A 19,230-nucleotide genomic window follows, 5' to 3' on the forward strand; every position below is an offset into this window, starting at 1 on the left:
CCAAAGCCAAACCAGAGGGCCCACTTCCAGAAGACGCCGGCCCCTGCCCTGACTTGGTCTTTTCTCTCTTGAAGGCTACACAACAGCTGCCAGCACAGCCCCAACCTCAAGGAGCACACTTGGTTAACAAGAGCAGAAGTTAGCAAGTGTGAAATGCATTCCAGGGACCCAGGGGCCAGGGAGCGGGCCATCCACGCAGGCAGAGGTCCCGAAGCACCGGTCCCTGGGTACATCCCTGCCGTGTGGCTGCCAGGTTCTGTGTCTGCGGACAAATCCGTTTCCTCGTCTGAGGCTCAACTTCCAAATCTGTGAAATGGGAATGAGGGCGATGACAACATGCTAGTTCGAATCTCACAGGGATGGTGTTGGGATTAAATGAGAGGAAACATGCAAGGCATTTAGGATAGGGAATGTGTTCAGTACACATTAGCCATTATTATGTCTAGCAGAAAGGTCCGGGCCTCATCATTTATTTATTCACAAACATACATCAAGCACCTCCATGCAATGTACCAGGCACTCTGCACCAGGTGCTAGGCATACAAAGAATGAGACAGCAGCCAGGCTTCAAAGAGAGCAAGCATTCTATGGTAATTAATTCTATTAATTACCTCTTATGGGGTAATTAAGAGGGTTATATGGTATATAGTAGTGTTTGACATATAGTAAGTTTTATATAAATGTTAGATATTATTGTCAACAAACACACAAAGAGAGCAAGCATTGTTGGGAGAGGCTGTGATATAGGTCTACACAGGGACAGCAGGGGGAGAGGTGTGTGAGGCTGGTGGGAGTCAGGTCCTTGCAGAAGCAATCAGAGAACGTGGCGAGGTGACGTGGAGGATGTGGGAAATGGTGAGGGTATTCCTTGCAGGGGCAAAAGCAGCGGTCAGGGCCCACTTCAGGGCATCCAGTCTGCAAGGCGGTGGGCTGGAGGATGGACAGGGACTGGGTCCAGGCAGGCAGCTCTGATCTTGGGAAGTCTACCTCCAAGTCCCAACATCTTCCTCATCTCCAGACTCAGCCCGAGACAGAGGAATAACTAAGCATTTAAGCAGGAATCTAAGTGGGTTATTTTTTCTTTCTTTCTGGGGCCCAGTTATTTGCCCGTTAGCCAACCCGGAGATGAGACTGAATTTATGTCTCACCAAAGAGGCACCAGGAAGGGAAGGAGAGAGACACAGAGACAGACAGGGAAAATTATGCAGAGGTTGTTGGGCTTTTTTCTCTTCTGTCTCCTCGGTAGAATCCTGCCGCTCTGTCTCCGGGGAGCGGTTCGCCCTCCAGAAAATATGACACTTTATTTCCTGCCCTTGTTTGTTAACACACCCCATTACCATCCATCTCAGTTTCATGTAACTGCCAGCCGGCATTAACACCCTCCTCCTCGCCGCCGAGGCAGAAAATAGAAAGGGAAGAATTCAGCAGATTTTCCCCCGTGGCACCCTCGGTGGCACCAAGATAACCAGAGCCGAAACCACAATTGGATTCTTATTCCTTCAGCCCAGGAATGCGAAGGACGGGACAGTTTAACCACCTTCTGCATCTTCCTGCAAAGAGAGTCGGCTTGTTATTTCGGTCGTTTGGACTCCCCTCTCTGCTACGGACAAAGATACATTAATTAATTTTTTTAATGTTAGGCAGGAGAGGTTGCAAACTGTCAGGAACTGTCAGTGGCGCCGGCCCCAATCAGGTAAGCGGCCCGCGGCGCCTGCGGCGGAGACACACTGACCCCTAGTGGCTGGCCGAGCCCTCGCAGCGCCGCACCCCGCCCTCCCTCGGTGGGAAAAAGTGGCTCCCTCCTTGGAGCAGCGACTCTGTGTGGGCTGGGGGCGTGGCGGGTGCTGGGTCTCCGCTCTCTGCCCCAACGCACGCACACACGTGCACGCATACAAACACGCATACGCGTGTGCGCACAAACACGCACACACGTGCACGAATACAAATACGCATACACGTGCGCGCACCAACACGCACACACGTGCACATACAAACACGCATACACGTACGTGCGCGCGCGCCTACATACACACACACACCACGTCCAATTGCTTCTCTCCTTTTCCAGGTCCACGGGGCGTAGATTTTCTGAACCCTCAGGGTGCTAGCCCTGGCCTACAAATCAGGCCTTTTTCTTTGGTCTTGAGAAGTTGTGAAAAAGGCAGGCAGGGTCCCAGGAGGACACACAGAGAGGGAGGAAGGGAGCTGGCGTTTGTGGAGAGACTCCTTGGGGCCAGGCACTGAGCACATGTTATCTCGCTGCAGCCTTAACATAGCCCCAATGTACCGAGAATTGGAAACGGAGGCTCTGGCTGTCCAATGGCTTGTCCAAGTCACGAAGCTCATGTTTTTATCGATTGTATTGATTTTAATAAGCACATGTTTACCCAGCACTTATCTGCCAGGCATTCTTCTAGCACTTCACCTATATTAAAATGACCTATATTGCATCCCCCTTTACAACTCTAGGAGGTAAGTACGCCCATTTCACAGATGAGGAAGCCGAGGCACAGAGAGGTTAAGTAGCTACTGCGTGGTGGATCCAGCCTAGAGCCCAGGCAGCCTGGCTTCAGAGTGTTCTTCACAAATCTCTCCAGGCTTCCAGACCCACGCTTCTCCATCCCTCCTTTCTCCCCCAGGGACCGAGGGCTGCAGCAGGAGAGGGAACGGCCATTCTAACTACCAAGGAAGGAAGAAGCCTGTGGAGGAGGTGGTATTGACGTCACAGTCAGTGCCGTTCACCCTCAGAGTCTAGGGGGTGCTTATACAAGCCCACTGGACTGGAGCAGGAAGGAAGGTTCAAGGAAGGAGGGGGGAGGGAGGCGAAAGGAGCTGCCCTAACCACAATGCTAGCTCATGCTCTACTACCGCCCCATGAACAGGTATTTTCAAACACTCCCACACTTTTTTTTTTTGACCAACACAAGGTGACTAGCTAAACTGTAATTGAACATTCCCTATGCCACACTCCTGTGATTACTACATCAAAAATGTGTGCCCCTCTCTTTGTATTCTATCTCATTTGAGCTATAGAGCAACCCCATGAGGTAAATATAACCAGCCCCAATTATATATATATATTTTTTTTAATTGATTTCAGAGAGGAAGGGAGAGGGAGAGGAGAGCAACAGAAACATCCACGAGAGAGAATCATTGATCGGCTGCCTCCTGCACGCCCGACACTGGGGATCGAGCCCACAACCTGGGCATGTGCCCTGACTGGGAATCAAACTGTGACCTCCTGGTTCATAGGTCGACGTTCAACCACTGAGCCACACCCGCCAGGCAACCAGCCCCACATTTACCAGGAGAAAACAGGGCTTTTCCAAACGGACTAAGTAACTTGTCCCAAGTTTCCCAGCTAAGAGACCTGGCACGCAGGCTTCCTGACTCCAACCCTCACGGCTCTCCTGCTGTCACTGCCACCCAGGATCCCCTCACAGGAAAGCCCAGCCCCCACCACCACCCCAGAGGCCCTGTCCTTCCCTCGAGCAGTTGCTTGAACTGGCCAGGTCTGTTCCTGTCTTAAGACCTGAGCCCTGGCCGTTCCCTCCACCGGGAATGCTCTTCCTGTACGTGGATCTTCACGCACTTGGCTCCTTCCTGTCATTCCGGTGTCAGCTCAAGTGTCACCTCCTCCGAAAAGCCTTCCTTGTCCACCCAACCTAAAATAGCCTTCCAGTCACTCTCTTGCATCACTGTCGTGTTTTCTTCCCAGCGGTTATGAATCTGGTGATTTCTTGTCTAGTTACTATTGTTAGTCTCCTCTCATGTGTAAGAAGGGCTATCAATTGCATAGCACGAACTGACTCTGCGCCAAGCGAAGTTCCAAGCGCTTTACACACAGTCAGTCATTTAATCTTCACAACCATCCCTTATCATAAGTTCTATTATTGTCCTCATTTCACAGAAGGGGGAGCTGAGACAGGACAGCTCCAGTTACTTGTCCAAGATTCCACCTTCAAGTACGCTCTGCTCTTTGCCACTACAAAAACACCAGCCCTTCAACAACCAAAAGGCAGCCATTGGATTTTCAAATGGGTAAAGGATTTAAATAGACATTTCTCCAAAGATACATAAAATGGCCAATAAACACTTGAAAAGACGGTCGATATCACTAGTCATTAGGAAAATGCGATCACAACCACAATAAGATACCCCTTCACGCCCACTCGGGTGGCTGTCATTTAAAAAGATAACCAGCGTTGGCAAGGACGAGGAGAACGTGGAGCCCTCAGACAATGCTGGTGGGAATGTAAAATGGTGCAGCCACTGGAGTAAATAGTTTGGTGGTTCCTCGAAACGTTAGACATCGAATTGCCTTGTGACCTGCAATTCTACTCCTAGATACTGTATATATCCAAGTGACTTGAAAACAGAGACTCAAAACACAAATGTGTGCCCAAATGTTCATAGCAGCGCTATTCGCAACAGCCGGCGGGTGGCAGAACCCCAATGTCCATCAGCGGACGAATGGATGAACCGAATGTGGTGTTTCCACACAATGGGCTATCAGTCAGCCACGGAAAAGCCCGAACGAAGGACTGACATACTACACAATGGACGACTCTGAAAAGCATATGCTAGCCGTGGCCCCTGGATCTGTCTCTCGCTTCAGCCATGTTTGGACGGAGCAGACCCAGGGACACCCCTTCTTCCAGCCTCTGACTCCCTCCCACCTCTCCTCCAGTCACCGCCTTTGGAACCACGTCAGCCATCCTCCACCTCCAAGACCAGACACCGTTTTTTGATCTTAACTCCTTATTGCCGAACAGCCATGAGCTCCCAAATTCGTCAGAATTATTCCACCGAGGTGGAGGCTGCCGTCCACCGCCTGGCCAGCCTGCATCTGGGCCTCCCCACCTACCTCTCTCTGGGCTTCTGTTTCCACCTGAGGATGCGGCTCTCGAGGGCGGGACCACTTCTTCCGACTTGGTGGCGGAGAAGCAGCGTGATGTGAGGGCGCAGAGCGTCTCTTAAAGATGCAAAACCAGCCTGTCGGCCGCATTTTCCTCCAGGACACGCTGAAGCCTCCCCAAGGTCAGTGGGGCAAAACTCAGGACCATGGAAGCCACCCTGGCCTTGGAGAGGAACCTGACTCAGGCCCTTTTGCAGCTGCCGGCCCTGGGTTCTACCGCGCAGACCCTCAGCTCTATGACTTCCTGCAGAACCACTTCCGGGGTGAGGAGGTGAAACTCATCAAGAAGACAGGCGACACCTGACCCACCTCTGCAGGCTGCCGGCCCCCAGGCTGGGCTGGGCTGGGCTGGGCGACTATCCCTTCGAAAGGCTCACCCTCCAGCACGACTAGGAGCCTTTGGAGCTGAGGCCTTTGAGGGCCCCCTCTGCATCCCCCTGGAACCACTAGGCAGCCTTTAACCATCCCAGAGCCCTCTCCCATGCATTGGACCAAATGGAAACAATAAAGCTTTTTGCGGGGGCGGGGGGGGAGGGGGGGGAGCTGCCCAGTCGGGTGGCTCCGTTGGTTGGAGCATGGTCCTGTCGTACACCAAAAAGGTTCCAGGTTCTATTCCTGGTCAGGTCACATACCTAGGTTATGGGTTCGATCCTGGTTGGGGCATGTGCAGCACGCAACCAATCCATGTTTCTCTCTCACTCTCTTTCTCCCCCTCCCTTCCACTCTCTCTAAAAAGCAACGGAAAAAATATCCTAGCTGAGGATTCACACACCAAAAAAAGATGGCTCTTATGAAAAATTGCTGGGTATTTGTATTTTCACCCATTCATTTATTCCAAGAACAGTGAGTTTTCTGATTCTGGATTCACAAAGACAAACAATGGACGGGCGGGGGTGGCAGGGGAAGGGAGGGGAAGGAAAGGAGACACCACAGAAAGCAGGTTGAACACTGATGTTTATTAGAGCAGAAGAGAAGGAGAAAACTAGATGACCACACACCTCCGCGGCCCCAGGGACCTCACTCTGCCCAACCAGACCTTCCGAAGTCCTGGGAGCAGGCAGCCTGTCCCCAGGCTCTGGGGGCCCAGCTCCATCTGCCCACCCTCCCAAACTGGGAGGAAGCCCCTGGGGTGGGGGGGTGGGGGTCTGTACTTTAAGCAGTTGGTCTCAGTGAGTGATGCAGGTTAGTAAAGTGAAGCAACACGTGCGCTTGCCTTCGATCCCCACGGCAATCTTCGCCATGGCCACAGTTCGTAAGGTCCGATTGGACATCCGTTTCCACAGCTGAAAAAATTAAATGCAAGAAGGAGCCTCCTCCTGTTTCGCCATTATCCAGGCCCATGTTGTCAAAGGGCTCCCTGGGAAAGAACGAGAAAATACTGTGAACGTGATGTTGATGAGGACGGAGGGTGAGGAGGGGCGGGAGGAGGAGGAGAGGGGGGGATTGAGGAGGAGAGGAGAGGATGGCTGTCACTTCCTGAGCCCGTCCCATGACATGCCATACAGCCTGCTTTCCATGCACTGACTTTTCTCATGCTCAGACCCAGAACCGCCACATGAGGGTGGAGCTCTCACTGTCCTCATTTCACAGATGAGGAGCCTGAGAGAGACTCCAGGCAATTTTCCCCAAGTGGAGTCGCATTCGCTCTGGGACTCCTGGTTCCAAGTTGATCAGTGCCTCCAGCATCCTAGTCCTCATGTAAATGGAGCTGTTAGGAGGGAGGCCTCTGTGGAATCCTGTTTTCAGGAGCCACCCCACCCCCACTCCAGCTCACCAGCAAGGCCTGTCCTACCCGGAGGCAGAGGCCTCAGTTGCTCCTCCGAAGGTGCTGCCCTGGGGCTCACTCACCCCCATAACCCCTCCTCTCCTCTTGCCGGGCCTACGCAGGGGTAACAAGTGCCTCCAATCGAGGAGGCGCTGACTGCGCCAGGCTCCACAGATATTGTTATTGCCCCAGTTTACAGGTGCAGACATGGAGACTCACAGAGGTTAGGTGACTTGCCCAAGGCCACAGAGCGGAAACACAGAAAGCTGGACCCTAGTCTGCCCGATTCCACAGTCTGAGCTCCTAACTGCTCCCCGGTTGTATTTTCTGGAAGAAGCCAAGCTCGGACTTCCAGTGCTGGAGGACCAGGGTCCCTGGTGCAAGGGGAGGAGCAGGCTCCAGAGGCTGCAGGAATGGGAACAGGGAGGCCTCCCCCGACCCCTCAAAAGTAGAACTTCTGTTAAAGCCCCTCAGAGGGACTCCACCCCCTCCCCACACACACACACACACAGGACCCCTCACCACCTCCACATAAAGTGTACAGAACTGGAGTGGTCAGAGGCTGACATACCAACCACCGCCCGGCACCAGGCAGTAGCTTCATCAGGCTCAGAGAGCCCTTCTATAAAGCTGGATTAAAATGCACACCCTGAAATGACACAGGGGTCTTAAGAGGATCAAATGAGAGAACTTGGGTGAGAGCATCCTGACAATGACAAAGAGCGATGCTCAGAAGGGCGTGTTCCCGAGCCCATTCACAGTAGCACAAATTACCACAAAGACATAAGATCGCTCTTAACCAGAGATGGCAGTCCGCCCAACTGCACCCTGCCCGGCTTCATCCACAAAGTTACAGAGGAGGAGTGGCATTCACTAGGCTTAACCTCGCAAGGGATTTGCTACTTTATCTCAGAGGATTTGGAAAGGGGGAAGGAGATGGACGTAGACAGTGAGGGAAGAAACAACAGGCTCATGTAAGAACACGGTGCAGCCCCTATGTTCATAGCGGCACAATTCACCATAGCTAAGATTTGGAAACAGCCTAAGTGCCCATCAGCAGATGAGTGGATTAGAAAACTGTGGTACATATACACAATGGAATACTATGCTGCCGTAAAAAAAAAGGAACTCTTGCCATTTGCAACAGCATGGATGGAACTGGAGAGAATTATGCTAAGTGAAATAAGCCAGTCAGAGAAAGATAAATATCACATGATCTCACTCATTTGTGGAGATGGGGGGTGTGGGGGGGGAGCAGGATAAGCAGGGGTGCTGGGAGGGCCAAGCAGCCCTGCTCAGGGGGACCAAAGACTAAACCCAGAGGAAGAGGGAAGACAGGCCGGGCACATTCCCAGCCTGGAGGGCTATGGGAAGGCAGGAGAGGAGTTGCTGATCCTGGTGACAGTGGTGAGGATGGTGATGGGGGTCACTGGCTGAGCCCGTGGATGCTGCCCTCACCTGGACAGACCCAAGCCTCAACAAGCCACACCTGTCCGATTTGTATTCCAGAATGACCTCCCCTATTTGGGATCTCCTGGTGAGTTGATAGGGGTCAGGGTCCCTTGGGTGTCCCCCAAGGCCCCTCGCAACCTGGCTGCCACCTATCTCCCCTGCCTCGCTCCTTCAGCATAAGCAGCTACCAGCTGCTTCTCTGGGGCGGTGTTCTGGGAGGCCTCTGAGCCCGTGCACTGCAGCCTCCCTGAAACAGAAGGCCTGAGAGAATGCACATACCCGAGCGGACCGAGCCCCTTACACGGGATGGACCAGGTTCCTGTCGCAGTGGGGCTTGCAGTGAGGGTTCAGCCAGTGCTCCAGGAACTGCTCCTCGGCGCGGTGCTCCAAGCGGAGCAGGTGGTGCATGTACTCCTGTCAAAACAAACCCACGGGGAAGAGAGGCCTTTATCCATGGTGACAATGAGCTGCTGATGCACCGAGTGGCCGTGGTTCTGAGGCAGGAAGCCGCCAGACCCAGGGAGGAGAAACCGCCACACCCAGGCCTCTGTGGAGACCACAGACCCACTCAGTGGGCAAAACGAGGAAAACTGACAACCCTAAGTGCTGAGAGGGTGAGTGCCCACGGGAACTCCTATACACGGATGGGGCATAACATGGACCAACCCCTGTGGAAAACAAATGGTTGCCTGAGTTCCAGAAATCTCACTCCCCGTTTACACCCTAGCCCTGTGCTCCTCAAACTTATCTGTCCTCAGAATCACCTGGAGGGCTTGTGAAAGCAGACTGCTGGGCTCCGCCCCCACAGTTTCTATTTCAGCGGGTCTGGGGTGGGACGCCAGAATTTGCATCTCTAACAAATTCCAAGCCCTTGCTGATGCCGCAGATCACTTCGAGGACAGAGAAACTCTTAAATCAAGAGCTGTGTAGAAGGTTGTACACAGCAACAATAGGTCTGTAGTAGCAAAACACTGGAAACCTGCCAAATGCAGTGACAGGAGAATGGATAAATTAAAGTAGGGCCTCGCCACGGAATATTGTACAGCAGTGTTGTATATACCTATAAATTAATTTAGCTACATACAACAGCATAGATGAGTCTTTGAAATAGCACGTAAAGCAAAGCAAATCCAGTAAGACATTTATAATGTGGCACCATTTTTATAAAACTCAAGACATACACAACTAATAATATATTAGTATGGCTGCATGCATTTGTGATAAAATCATCTTTTTTTTTTTAAAGGCAAAGGATAACTATAAGGAAGCTGAATTTGCTATACTATTATCAAATAAAATGGACTTTGCCCTCATTGGTGTGGCTCAGTTGGTTGGGTGTCGTCCTGTGCACCGAAAGGCTGCCGGTTCAATTCCCAGTCAGGACACTTGCCTGGGTTTCAGGTTCAATCCCCTATAGAGGGCGTGCAGGAGGCAGCTGATTAATGTTTCGCTCTGCACATAGATGTTTCTCTCTCTCTTCCTCTTCCTCTTTCTAAAAACCATTTAAAAGATATTTTTTAAAATATTTTTAGAAAAGAAAAATAAATAAGAAATGTTTAATAACTGTGCAAATAAATGAATGATGAGGTGTCCAATTTTCCTGAATTTTTTTCTTTCCCCCAGGACCCATGCAGTTTGAATTTGTTTTGGTTATCATGGTTGTTTTTATTTAACTCATTGAAATGCACCCTGTGTCCTGGCAGGGCAGCCAAGGTGGGAGTGGATGGTGAGAAGGCTCCTCATGGGACACAGCAATGATACCCTGGGAGCTTGCTGGATGAGGTTGTGAGTTTTGGACTGAATTCTGCCCTGTCCTGCCCTCTCTGGAAAGGGTTTGGCCAGAAGAATAGTAAGTGGGAGGAGTAGGAAGGCAATGTGGAGTCTTGTAATTAAGGAACAAAGACTTCCCAGCACGTAGCTTTACTTACTCAACTATTCCTTGTAAGCAGCGGGCTGAAGGAGCCCATGTTACCTGGTTGTTGGGAAATGTGGTGGAGAGGCTAAGAGGTCTGAGTCAGAATCTAGTTCAAAGCCAGACTCTGCCAATGTTGCTTTACTCTAGACCAGGGGTGGGCAAACTTTTTGACTCGAGGGCCACAATGAGTTCTTAAACTGGACCGGAGGGCCGGAACAAAAGCATGGATGGAGTGTTTGTGTGAACTAATATAAATTCAAAGTAAACATCATTACATAAAAGGGTGCGGTCTTTTATTTCAATAGTTTTATTCATTTCAAACGGGCCGGATCCGGCCTGCGGGCCATAGTTTGCCCACGGCTGCTCTAGACTCATTTTGTCCATCTGCAAAATGGGGGAGACACTAATACTTATTTCATTGAGTTGCCAGGATTCAATGAAATTATAAAGTTCTGTGCCAAATACGTAGTCCCCATGTGCCCCTCTAAACCCGTTCTCACCCCTCCTTCACATGGCCCCGTGCAGGGAGTGGCTGACCTGGATGAACTGCAAGCACAGACTCCCTTGTCCAGGGGCTTCCAGTTGGGTATGACGCAGGGGTAAGAGGAGAAAGGCTGGGGTGTTTGCTCCTGGTCCCTCCCTGAGGAGTCACGGCAGGTTGCCTGCCTCCCTCTCCTGAAGACCAGATCTCCTCGAAGGCTGCACTCTCCAAGTCTGGGAACCATAACTTGCCCCTCCCCCTCCAAGACTAGGGGCTATTAGTTCTGGATCCTTGATCATCTCTTGTTGGTTTACCTTAATCCTGGAACAGCTTTGCAACAGTCTCTTTGTTAAGCTCTCGACTGCTTCTGGTTACTACTAGACGAGAAACACCCGAACAGGTCTGGAGGTTGTGCACTGAGCGTCTCTCCCATGAACTGGTCCATAGGAAACTTGCAATGAATGCCTGCTGAATGCAAGACTGAAGCAGAGGGCCTCAACATGTGGTCTGTGAGGTCAACACTATTTTTAGAACAATACTAAGACATGACTTAGTTGCCTTCTGATCGTGTGTATCGATGGATAAAACTGGTGCCCTAGCAGAAGTCAAGGCAGTGGCTCCGACTATCCTAGAAGTTACTGTGCCCTGTCTGGGTAGCTCAGGTGGTTAGAGCAACGTCCCGATAGGCCAAGGTTATGTGTTCAATCCCCTATCAGGGCACATACAAGAATCAACCAATGAATGCATAAATAAGTGGAACAACAAATCAATGTGTCTCTCTCTCTCTTAAAAAAATCAAAAAATAAATGAAAATAAAGTCGTATCCTTCACCATCACACACTCACAGTTTAAAATCTATATACATATAAAAGCCTAAGCAACCATTACTACTGAACGACTGGAACGATTGGTCGACCAGTTGCTATGATGCACACTGACCACCAGGGGACAGACACTCAATGCAGGAGCTGCCCGCTGATAGTCAGTGCACTCCCACAGCCAACCTTCCCTGCCCCGATTGGGGGTCTGGCTGGCCAACCTCCCATGGTCCCTACCCCCCGAGGCCGATCCCCCCACCGGCCTCAATTGGGGAGCTGGCCAGCCAAACTCCTGTGGTCCCTCCCCCTAGCCGGCCAGCCCCTCGATACGCCTCGATCATCAGACAGGCTGAGGGACCCCACCCGTGCACAAATTCGTGCACGGGGCCTCTAGTAGATAAGTAAATGTAAAATGTTCTTCAAGTGTCAGTTTCACTGAACCAAGTCATGACACGGCAGGAAGCATGCAGGCTGCATGGCCGAGTACAATGGTCTTCATGAGAAAAGCACCTGGATGATGGTTGGTGTCAAGGACTGAACTAGCAGTGTTTTATGTGCTTGTTTGGCAGACATCTTCTCAGAAATGAAGAAACTGAGTGGGTCCTTCCAAGGAAAACTACAGACAGGACTTGTCACAAAATGCTAAAGTTCGAGCTTCTGAGGGGAAATTAGAATTTTAGAAAAGTTGTATTTACTCCCATGAGCCTGGCAGCTTTCCAATACTTCAGGACTTTTCTGATGAGGTTGTGGTGATATTAACAAATATACAGCATTGATACTCCTTTTATTTTATTTTTTTAATATACTTTTATTGATTTCAGAGAGGAAGGGAGAGGGAGAGGGAGAAAGAAACATCAATGATGAGAGAGAATCATCAGTCGGCTGCCTCCTGCACACTCCCTACTAGGGACTGAGCCACAAGCTGGGCATGTGCCCTGACCAGGAATCGAACCATGACCTCCTGGTTCATAGGTCGACGCTCAACCACTGAGCCACGCCAGTCGGGCTATACACCTTTTGTAAGTATATGCTTGTTTGCCTTCTTATTCTTTTAATCCTGGTCCCACTTGGTCAACATCCACCTGCCTTTTTTATAGCAATGACCAAAGTACCGAGAACTTGGCACATAGTAGGACCTCAATAAAACTCACTGGAGAAATATACAAGTGAATGAGTGAATTAATTAATTGACTGTTCTTTCTCCATAATCTTAGCAAATCCCCCTTGGAAGATCCCCCCAACATCTGAGTCAATCTGCTCATTACAATAGCCCAGTCCAAATGTACTTAGGTATTTCACACTCCTGAGTAGCAGCTGAAATCATAGTTGCAGAAAAACAACCAAAACACACACAGAGAAAGAGAGAGAGAGAAAAGAGCACTGGTTTCCATGACAGTTCACTATTTATTTAAAATGTTAGGAAAATAAATATGCCACAAAGGCCTACAAGCAATCATTAGTCAAAGATGAAAAGCCCAACTGCAAATCTGCTGAAAACCACAAATTCAACAATTGTGTTGGCTGCGTTAGAAATGACCCGACATTAATGATCATCTCAAATGTTCCTGGATCAAGAAAGAAGAGCTAGATGGAAAATAAATTTTAATTTTTTTAGATTCCTTTCTTCAAGGGAAAAAAATTTTTGAAAATAAAGCAAAAACCAATATCTGTGTTTCATGTTCAATGCCAAGGGTAATAATGGAAGTAAATAATTTAGCCGTAATTAAAGCAGAGATTGAAAGTGGTCCCTTCTTATGGCACTGAAGTGGTGTGATAATGAAATTATATACTTTCCCGGTTAGTGTTGCTCAGTGGTTGAGCATCAAGCTATGAACCAAGAGGTCACAGTTCGATTCCCGGTCAGGGCACATGTCCGGGTTGTGGGCTCAATTCCCAGTGGGGGGCGTGCAGGAGACAGCCAATCAAAGATTCTCTCTCATCATTGAGGTTTCTATCTCTCTCCCCCTCTCCGTTCCTCTCTGAAATCAATAAAAACATATTTTAAAATAAAATAAAATACCCACCAGAACCTGATCTAAGCTGAGAATCATAAATTGGACAGTTAATCTATTAAAGAGCAAACTGTTCCCAAGAAGACAAAATCCTTCCTCGGGCATTTGCATGGAACTGAAGGCCCGGCAGCATGTAGATGAATTATTCTGCTCATTAGTGAAAGCAGGCGATCACCGGGGCAGAAGGCTGGCTCTGAAGTTAACTGCACCGCGACATTTGAAGGCCTGCTGAGCCCTGCAAGGAGGCAGATCAGTGATGCGCACAACTTACTGATCTCAGTCACTCCGAACTGGTCTTTGAGATCATGGGGAACAAAAGGGTAATGGAGTGGCTGCATACATGTGTCAAGGGGCTAAACATGAAAGTGTATTTCACAAAGACTACGTACAATAAAGCTCATATGATTTATACTTGCCCAACAAGAACATTCCTTAAAGGAAGACAGGCCAAAATGGAAAGCATATTTCCAGGACACACAAGTGCTTACGAAAGACATAATTTTAGCGGAGATGTCATCCTTTTGAAGAATTTCCATGCTTCACCCCAGCAGTTGGCAAATAATTTCTTCCCTAAAAATTTGAGACGATTATGAGAAATTTAATGAATCTGAGGGAGGCGATAGAAAAGATTTCTAGGAAACAGTCTCCAGGTTCTGCAGTAGAGTTATGTCCTGTCAAATGTCTCCCCAGGAGAGAAGCAAGGGAAGGAATGGAAAGAAGTAGAATGAGCATTGAGTAAATGTCAAATATTGTGCTTGGTGCTGGGGACCCAGAAGTGGAAGAAACGGTCCATCTGCTCAAGTAGTTTAGAGCAGACTATGAGGAGAGACAGATTTCTTCAAAGTCCAAAACAGCAATCCTGTGCTGTGAGTCGATGCCATGGGGATGCTCTGATTCATGGTAGGAGGGCGGGGCATCAGGAAGGCCTCTCAAAAAAGGCATTATTGAAGGTGAATCTCTACAAATGAGTAAGAGTGAACCAGGTAAACAAGAGCGGAAGAAACAGGCACAAAGGCAGCGAAGCACTCCAAACACACCATCATTCCAGACAACCTGCTTCTTCTATAGGCTTCTAATGCCAATGAATAGCCCCAAGGTATCCATATAGACAACTACAAGTCCATTCTTGATCCCTATTCATCCCTCATTGAGCCCGCCCATCCCACCCCAGAAATGGCCAACTGGTCTCTAATTCAAGGCACCATAATCATGCCCCCATCATAAGGTTTTACCTTAATACCTGTACTGGAACACTCTCTTGGAGGACAAGAGAATAAATCATGTGTGTATGTGTTCTCTAACCTTTTGGGAAGTAATTGGATGATGTATACTAAAAGCTTTTATACTATTCATATCCTTGGATCCAATCATTTGTTTTCCAGGATTTATATCCTTAGAAAATAATTAAAAATATCAAAAGCACTTTAGAAAAAAGTGTTCAGAATCTATATATATTATATATAAGCCTAGCGACCAGACCAGTGGAATGACCAGAACAACCAGTGGCTATGACATGCACTGCAGCAGCCAACCAGCCTGATCCAGGCCCCAGTTGAGGGCGGGGCTGCCCAGCCAACCGCCCACAGCCCCTCCCCGCTGCAGGCCTGGCCCAATGGGCCCCCATCATGGCAGACCAGCCGGACCCCACCCATGCACAAATTCATGCACCAGGCCTCTAATGTTGTTTATAACAGAAAAGTAATAGAAATGATCCAACTACCTAACAAAAGAGGGTAATTCAGTATCATTATGGTATAAAGAGCTTATAATAATATGAGAAAGTGTGTATCTTATAGAGAAAAACCAAGATACGAAATGGTAGAGTATGGTCACACTTTTTAAAAATATATGCCAAAAACCTAAACAAAAATACATCAAAAATGGTGAGGCTGTCTTTGAGGAGAGGGAACAAGATTACATCTGACTTTCTTTTCTTCTTTTGACTCCTTCTTCATTCGCAATTTTTCTATAATAAATACAAATGGATTGAATTTTTATTATTTGTAATTGTACAACTAGTACATGAACATATTATTGTTGCTTAGAATTCAAACATCAAATATAGTTCCCTAGATCGCCACCAGTGATCCTTGTCTCCTTAGTGTGATGATACACTTAACATTCAACTAATCATATTTCTAGACCTTTTTCTAGACATGTACAACTATACAGATGTACCTATAAAATATATAGTATTGTTTTGTGTGTGAGTATTAGGAGGCCAGGGAGAGAGAGAAAGTGACATTGAGAATGAAGAGGAAGAACTAATGGGAAAATGTATTGCAAGCAAAGGGAATCATTTGTGGCCTGGCCGGCTAACGTGGCTCAGTAGTTGAGCATCAACCTACGAACCAGGAGGTCACAGTTCGATCCCCAGTCAGAGCACCTGCCTGGGTTTCGGGCTCGATCCCCAGTGTAGGGTGTGCAAGAGGCAGCCAATCAATGATACTCTCTCATCATCGATGTTTCTATCTCTCTCTCCTCCCTTTCTCTCTGAAATCAATCAAAAAATATTTTTTTACAAAAGGGAATCATTTGTGAAAAGATGCTGAGATCGGAGACAGAAGATGCTGAGCAGAGAGAGGAGGGACTACTTGAAAACCAGTGAGAAGTTCTGGGTGATTGGAGCATACATTGCCCAGAGTTCTGGGCTGGGACCACATTTGAAATAGCAAGAGTTTAGACTAAAATTCTGAAAATTAAACATAAGCACAGTCATGACTGAGAAAATGTTCAGGGAACGCTCAGAATATTTTTCCACCTTCCTCCCTCTAAACACACACCCAGCCCTTCTTTCCACGCAGCTCTGTCTTCATCAATTTTTCCCCAGGCAATGTTTTCCCTCCGTTAGAATCTTGAGGCTTCATTATACACAATGTCTTCATGAAACCAATGTAGTAAGTCCTAAATCAGAACCTGAAGTCAACTGAGCTAAAAACCCTACATGTCCCCAGATGGGATGGCCCTATGGAATATCCCAGTCTTCCAGAAGGGCCCATCCCATTCCTGTGATGTCTAGACCCCTAGTCCCCAAAATCTCTGAAGATTTGGGGGCCATGTTTCTCCTGAATTCGTCTCAGCCCGTTTCTCCACCACCATAGCTTCCAGACTCGAGTGATTTCCTTCGTCTTTCATCAGCCACCTTCACCCACACACACCGACCACCTCTCATTCCTCCAAAGAACCACTAACACAGGTTGCTGCATCTAGCAGACTTTTCCTAAGATTTGGGGGTTGCGTGGGATAATAATGGCACAAAGCAGAAAACAACCACAAACTCCATGTCAGGCGTTGCCATGAAATCAATGGATCAGCTGCTTCCTACCACCAGGAATTTCTCAGCGGTGTGCCTCTGAGCGCCTCCCCTCCCACCTGCCTCTTTCTCTCTCTGACCCCTCCTCTCATCCCCCACCACTGGACCTCCCGGGCTCTTCCTCCCAGCTGCTTTCATACATTCAAAGCCCCTCCTCCTTTCCTCCCCAGATCATGTCTCCCCATTGGTTTCTCTCCCCACCCCCACTGCAGCCTTCCCTTCCTCCATTGAGGGTGCCAACCTGATGCTCATACTCCTCTGGGTGCAAGCCAGCCCATCCCAAATGCAGGGCACCCCATGATCTGTCCCATAGCATTCTGTCCTTCCCACCACACGGTCAGAAAAGAGCGCCTGCTGCAGTGAATCAATGAAATACATCTGGTCCAACCAGTCCTAGCCCTGAACCTGCTTCCGGAAACCCTACCATCCCTCAGAGCCAACATCTGCCAACATTTACGCCATGTGTCAACATGCTAAACACGGCTTAGCAGCTACTCTTGGGGAGAGACTACTGAGAATCTCCACACTAGTCCTCCTTTTGAATTAATTCCTCATACCTCCCCAAAGCATGGCTCATTCACCCTCATCAGCGGCCTCTTCCTCTCAAAAAGGGTTTTGTTTTGCTCAGTCCCTCAGAGGGAAGAAGCAAAATAAAATAACCCAACTGGTCACCTCTTAGTAATTTCAAGGTAGTGGTGAGCCCACGAGCCTCCGGGCTCAGCTCCCAAGGGCACACGCCGTCCCCAGAGGTCACCCCTTCTGCGTTATTTGTCCCAGCCCACCTGTCCGTCTCCTGGGTGCCATGGCAAGGAGGTGCAACAGCTCGTCCAGAAATGTCATGTCCCGTTTCCTTGAATGGTTATGCGAAGCCCGGTGTTTCAGAGGCTGTGTCCTAAGACTCCAAAAGGCTCCTGAAAACCAGCTCCAATCACATCCGTCTCTGCTCAGAGTCCTTTGACAGGTCTCTGAGCACAGAAGCAAGGTCAGCTCCGCCGCGCCAGCCAGGCCTTCCAACCTGGCTCTCAGAGGACCTCTGTGGCCACCACCCAGAGCCCGTCCTTCCATGGAGCCCAGATACCAGAGTCAAGGTCAAAAGTGGAAGTCGGGAGGTAGGGGCTGGCAGGCAGAACTGCCCCGAGGGCTCATGTCCTACGCCACAGGGAACAAGGAGTTAGGGGCCGAAGGCCCCCTGATTCATGAGGAACCACACCTTCCTGCCTTTGCAGTGGGAGCCCTGGGGAGCCTCAAGCCAGGCATCCTGCCCAGGCCCATGCCCGCCCCCACCGAACCCTCTTCCCCATGCTTGACCCCATCCTTTCTTGGTTCCTCCTACATCTCCCCGAATTCCTTTGCAGCCCCTTGAGGTTCCTCTTCCCCACCCCACCTCTGAGCACTGTGTTCTCAGACTTCAATCCGGGGCCTCTTCTCTTCTGTTTCCCAAACCGTGTGTCTAAAGCCCCAATCTGCACTCTCCCACCTGAGAAATCCTCCAACATCCTCCACTGCACACAAGACAAAGCCCGGGGCACTGGGCTCCCGCTTGGCCTGGCCCTGCCCGCCTCCCAGTGCCCTGCCTCCCTGCGCCGGATATTCCGAGCCACCTCGGATTTCTTCAACCAAAGGAAACAGCCACGTCCACCCCTAACAGCACAGAGTCCCTGCTTTGTTTCAAAACCACTTTGTACAATAGCCACTTGCTGAGTCCTGTGTCTGCCACCCACTCTGAACTGAAGCCCAGGCCACTGTCTACAGCCTCCACACCCCCACCCACCCACCCCCCCAGCCCTGGTGCTTAAGGCTCACGGAGTCATTACTGTTTGCTGAGTACTGTTTTAAGTGCCTTAGTATGAATTACTTTATATTAAGGTCATAAAATAGTGTTTTATTGTTTTATTTTTTTTAAATATATTTGTATTGATTTCAGAGAGGAAGGGAGAGGGAGAAAGAGATAGAAACACCAATGATGAGAGAGAATTATTGATGGGCTGCCTCCTTCATGCCCGCTACTGAGAATCAAACCCTCAACCCCAGGCATGTGCCCTTGACCGAAAGTGAACCCAGGACCCTTCAGTCCACAGGCTGATGTTCTATCCAATAAGCCAACCCGCTGGGGCTAAAGTAATTGTTTTACATTGTTAGTTATCATTATAATAATGTAAGTGATAATATTTATTATTAGTGTTTTGTAGATGAGGGTCCTGAGGTGCAGAAATGTGAGGAAACATCCCCAAGGTCACACAGTTACAGAAGGGAGATTTGAACCCAGACTGTCAGCATTCCTCATCACTGTGACATAGCATCTCAATAAGAGCCTCTTATATGAACTAACAGGATTATTCACATGATTCTGCAGCCAGGGAAGGTTACCACTGCTATAGATCCTTCTAGACCTCCACATGGAGACCCATGAAAAGAGGGTGAGCCCGGAGCCCAGTGCCCAGCTGAAGTGGGCACCGGGTAAGAGACCAGCCTGGGCACAGACACGGCTTCCCAGGCATGCTAACTTTGTCACTGTGACTTCTACCCTCCCCTGGGTGGGACACAAATAACAGGAAA

The 19,230-nt window shown here is 49.2% G+C and overlaps 1 protein-coding gene across 1 annotated transcript in view; it reads right to left on the minus strand.

Moving 5' to 3' along the window:
• Positions 1-6,198: 6,198 nt before the first annotated feature.
• Positions 6,199-19,230, minus strand: part of LOC102772937 (chromosome unknown open reading frame, human C17orf67) — a 14,789-nt gene continuing 1,757 nt past the window's right edge. Inside the window, exons 4-5 of the mRNA XM_006758690.2 lie at positions 8,415-8,549; positions 6,199-6,275 (exon numbers count right to left, since the gene is read on the minus strand). Of these exons, the coding sequence (XP_006758753.2) occupies positions 8,433-8,549 (117 nt within the window). The 3' untranslated portion in view covers positions 6,199-6,275; positions 8,415-8,432. The remainder of the gene's footprint in view (positions 6,276-8,414; positions 8,550-19,230) is intronic.

The sequence above is a fragment of the Myotis davidii genome, unplaced genomic scaffold, assembly GCF_000327345.1.
Source record: "Myotis davidii unplaced genomic scaffold, ASM32734v1 scaffold595, whole genome shotgun sequence".
In the NCBI taxonomy this organism is placed as follows: Eukaryota; Metazoa; Chordata; class Mammalia; order Chiroptera; family Vespertilionidae; genus Myotis; species Myotis davidii.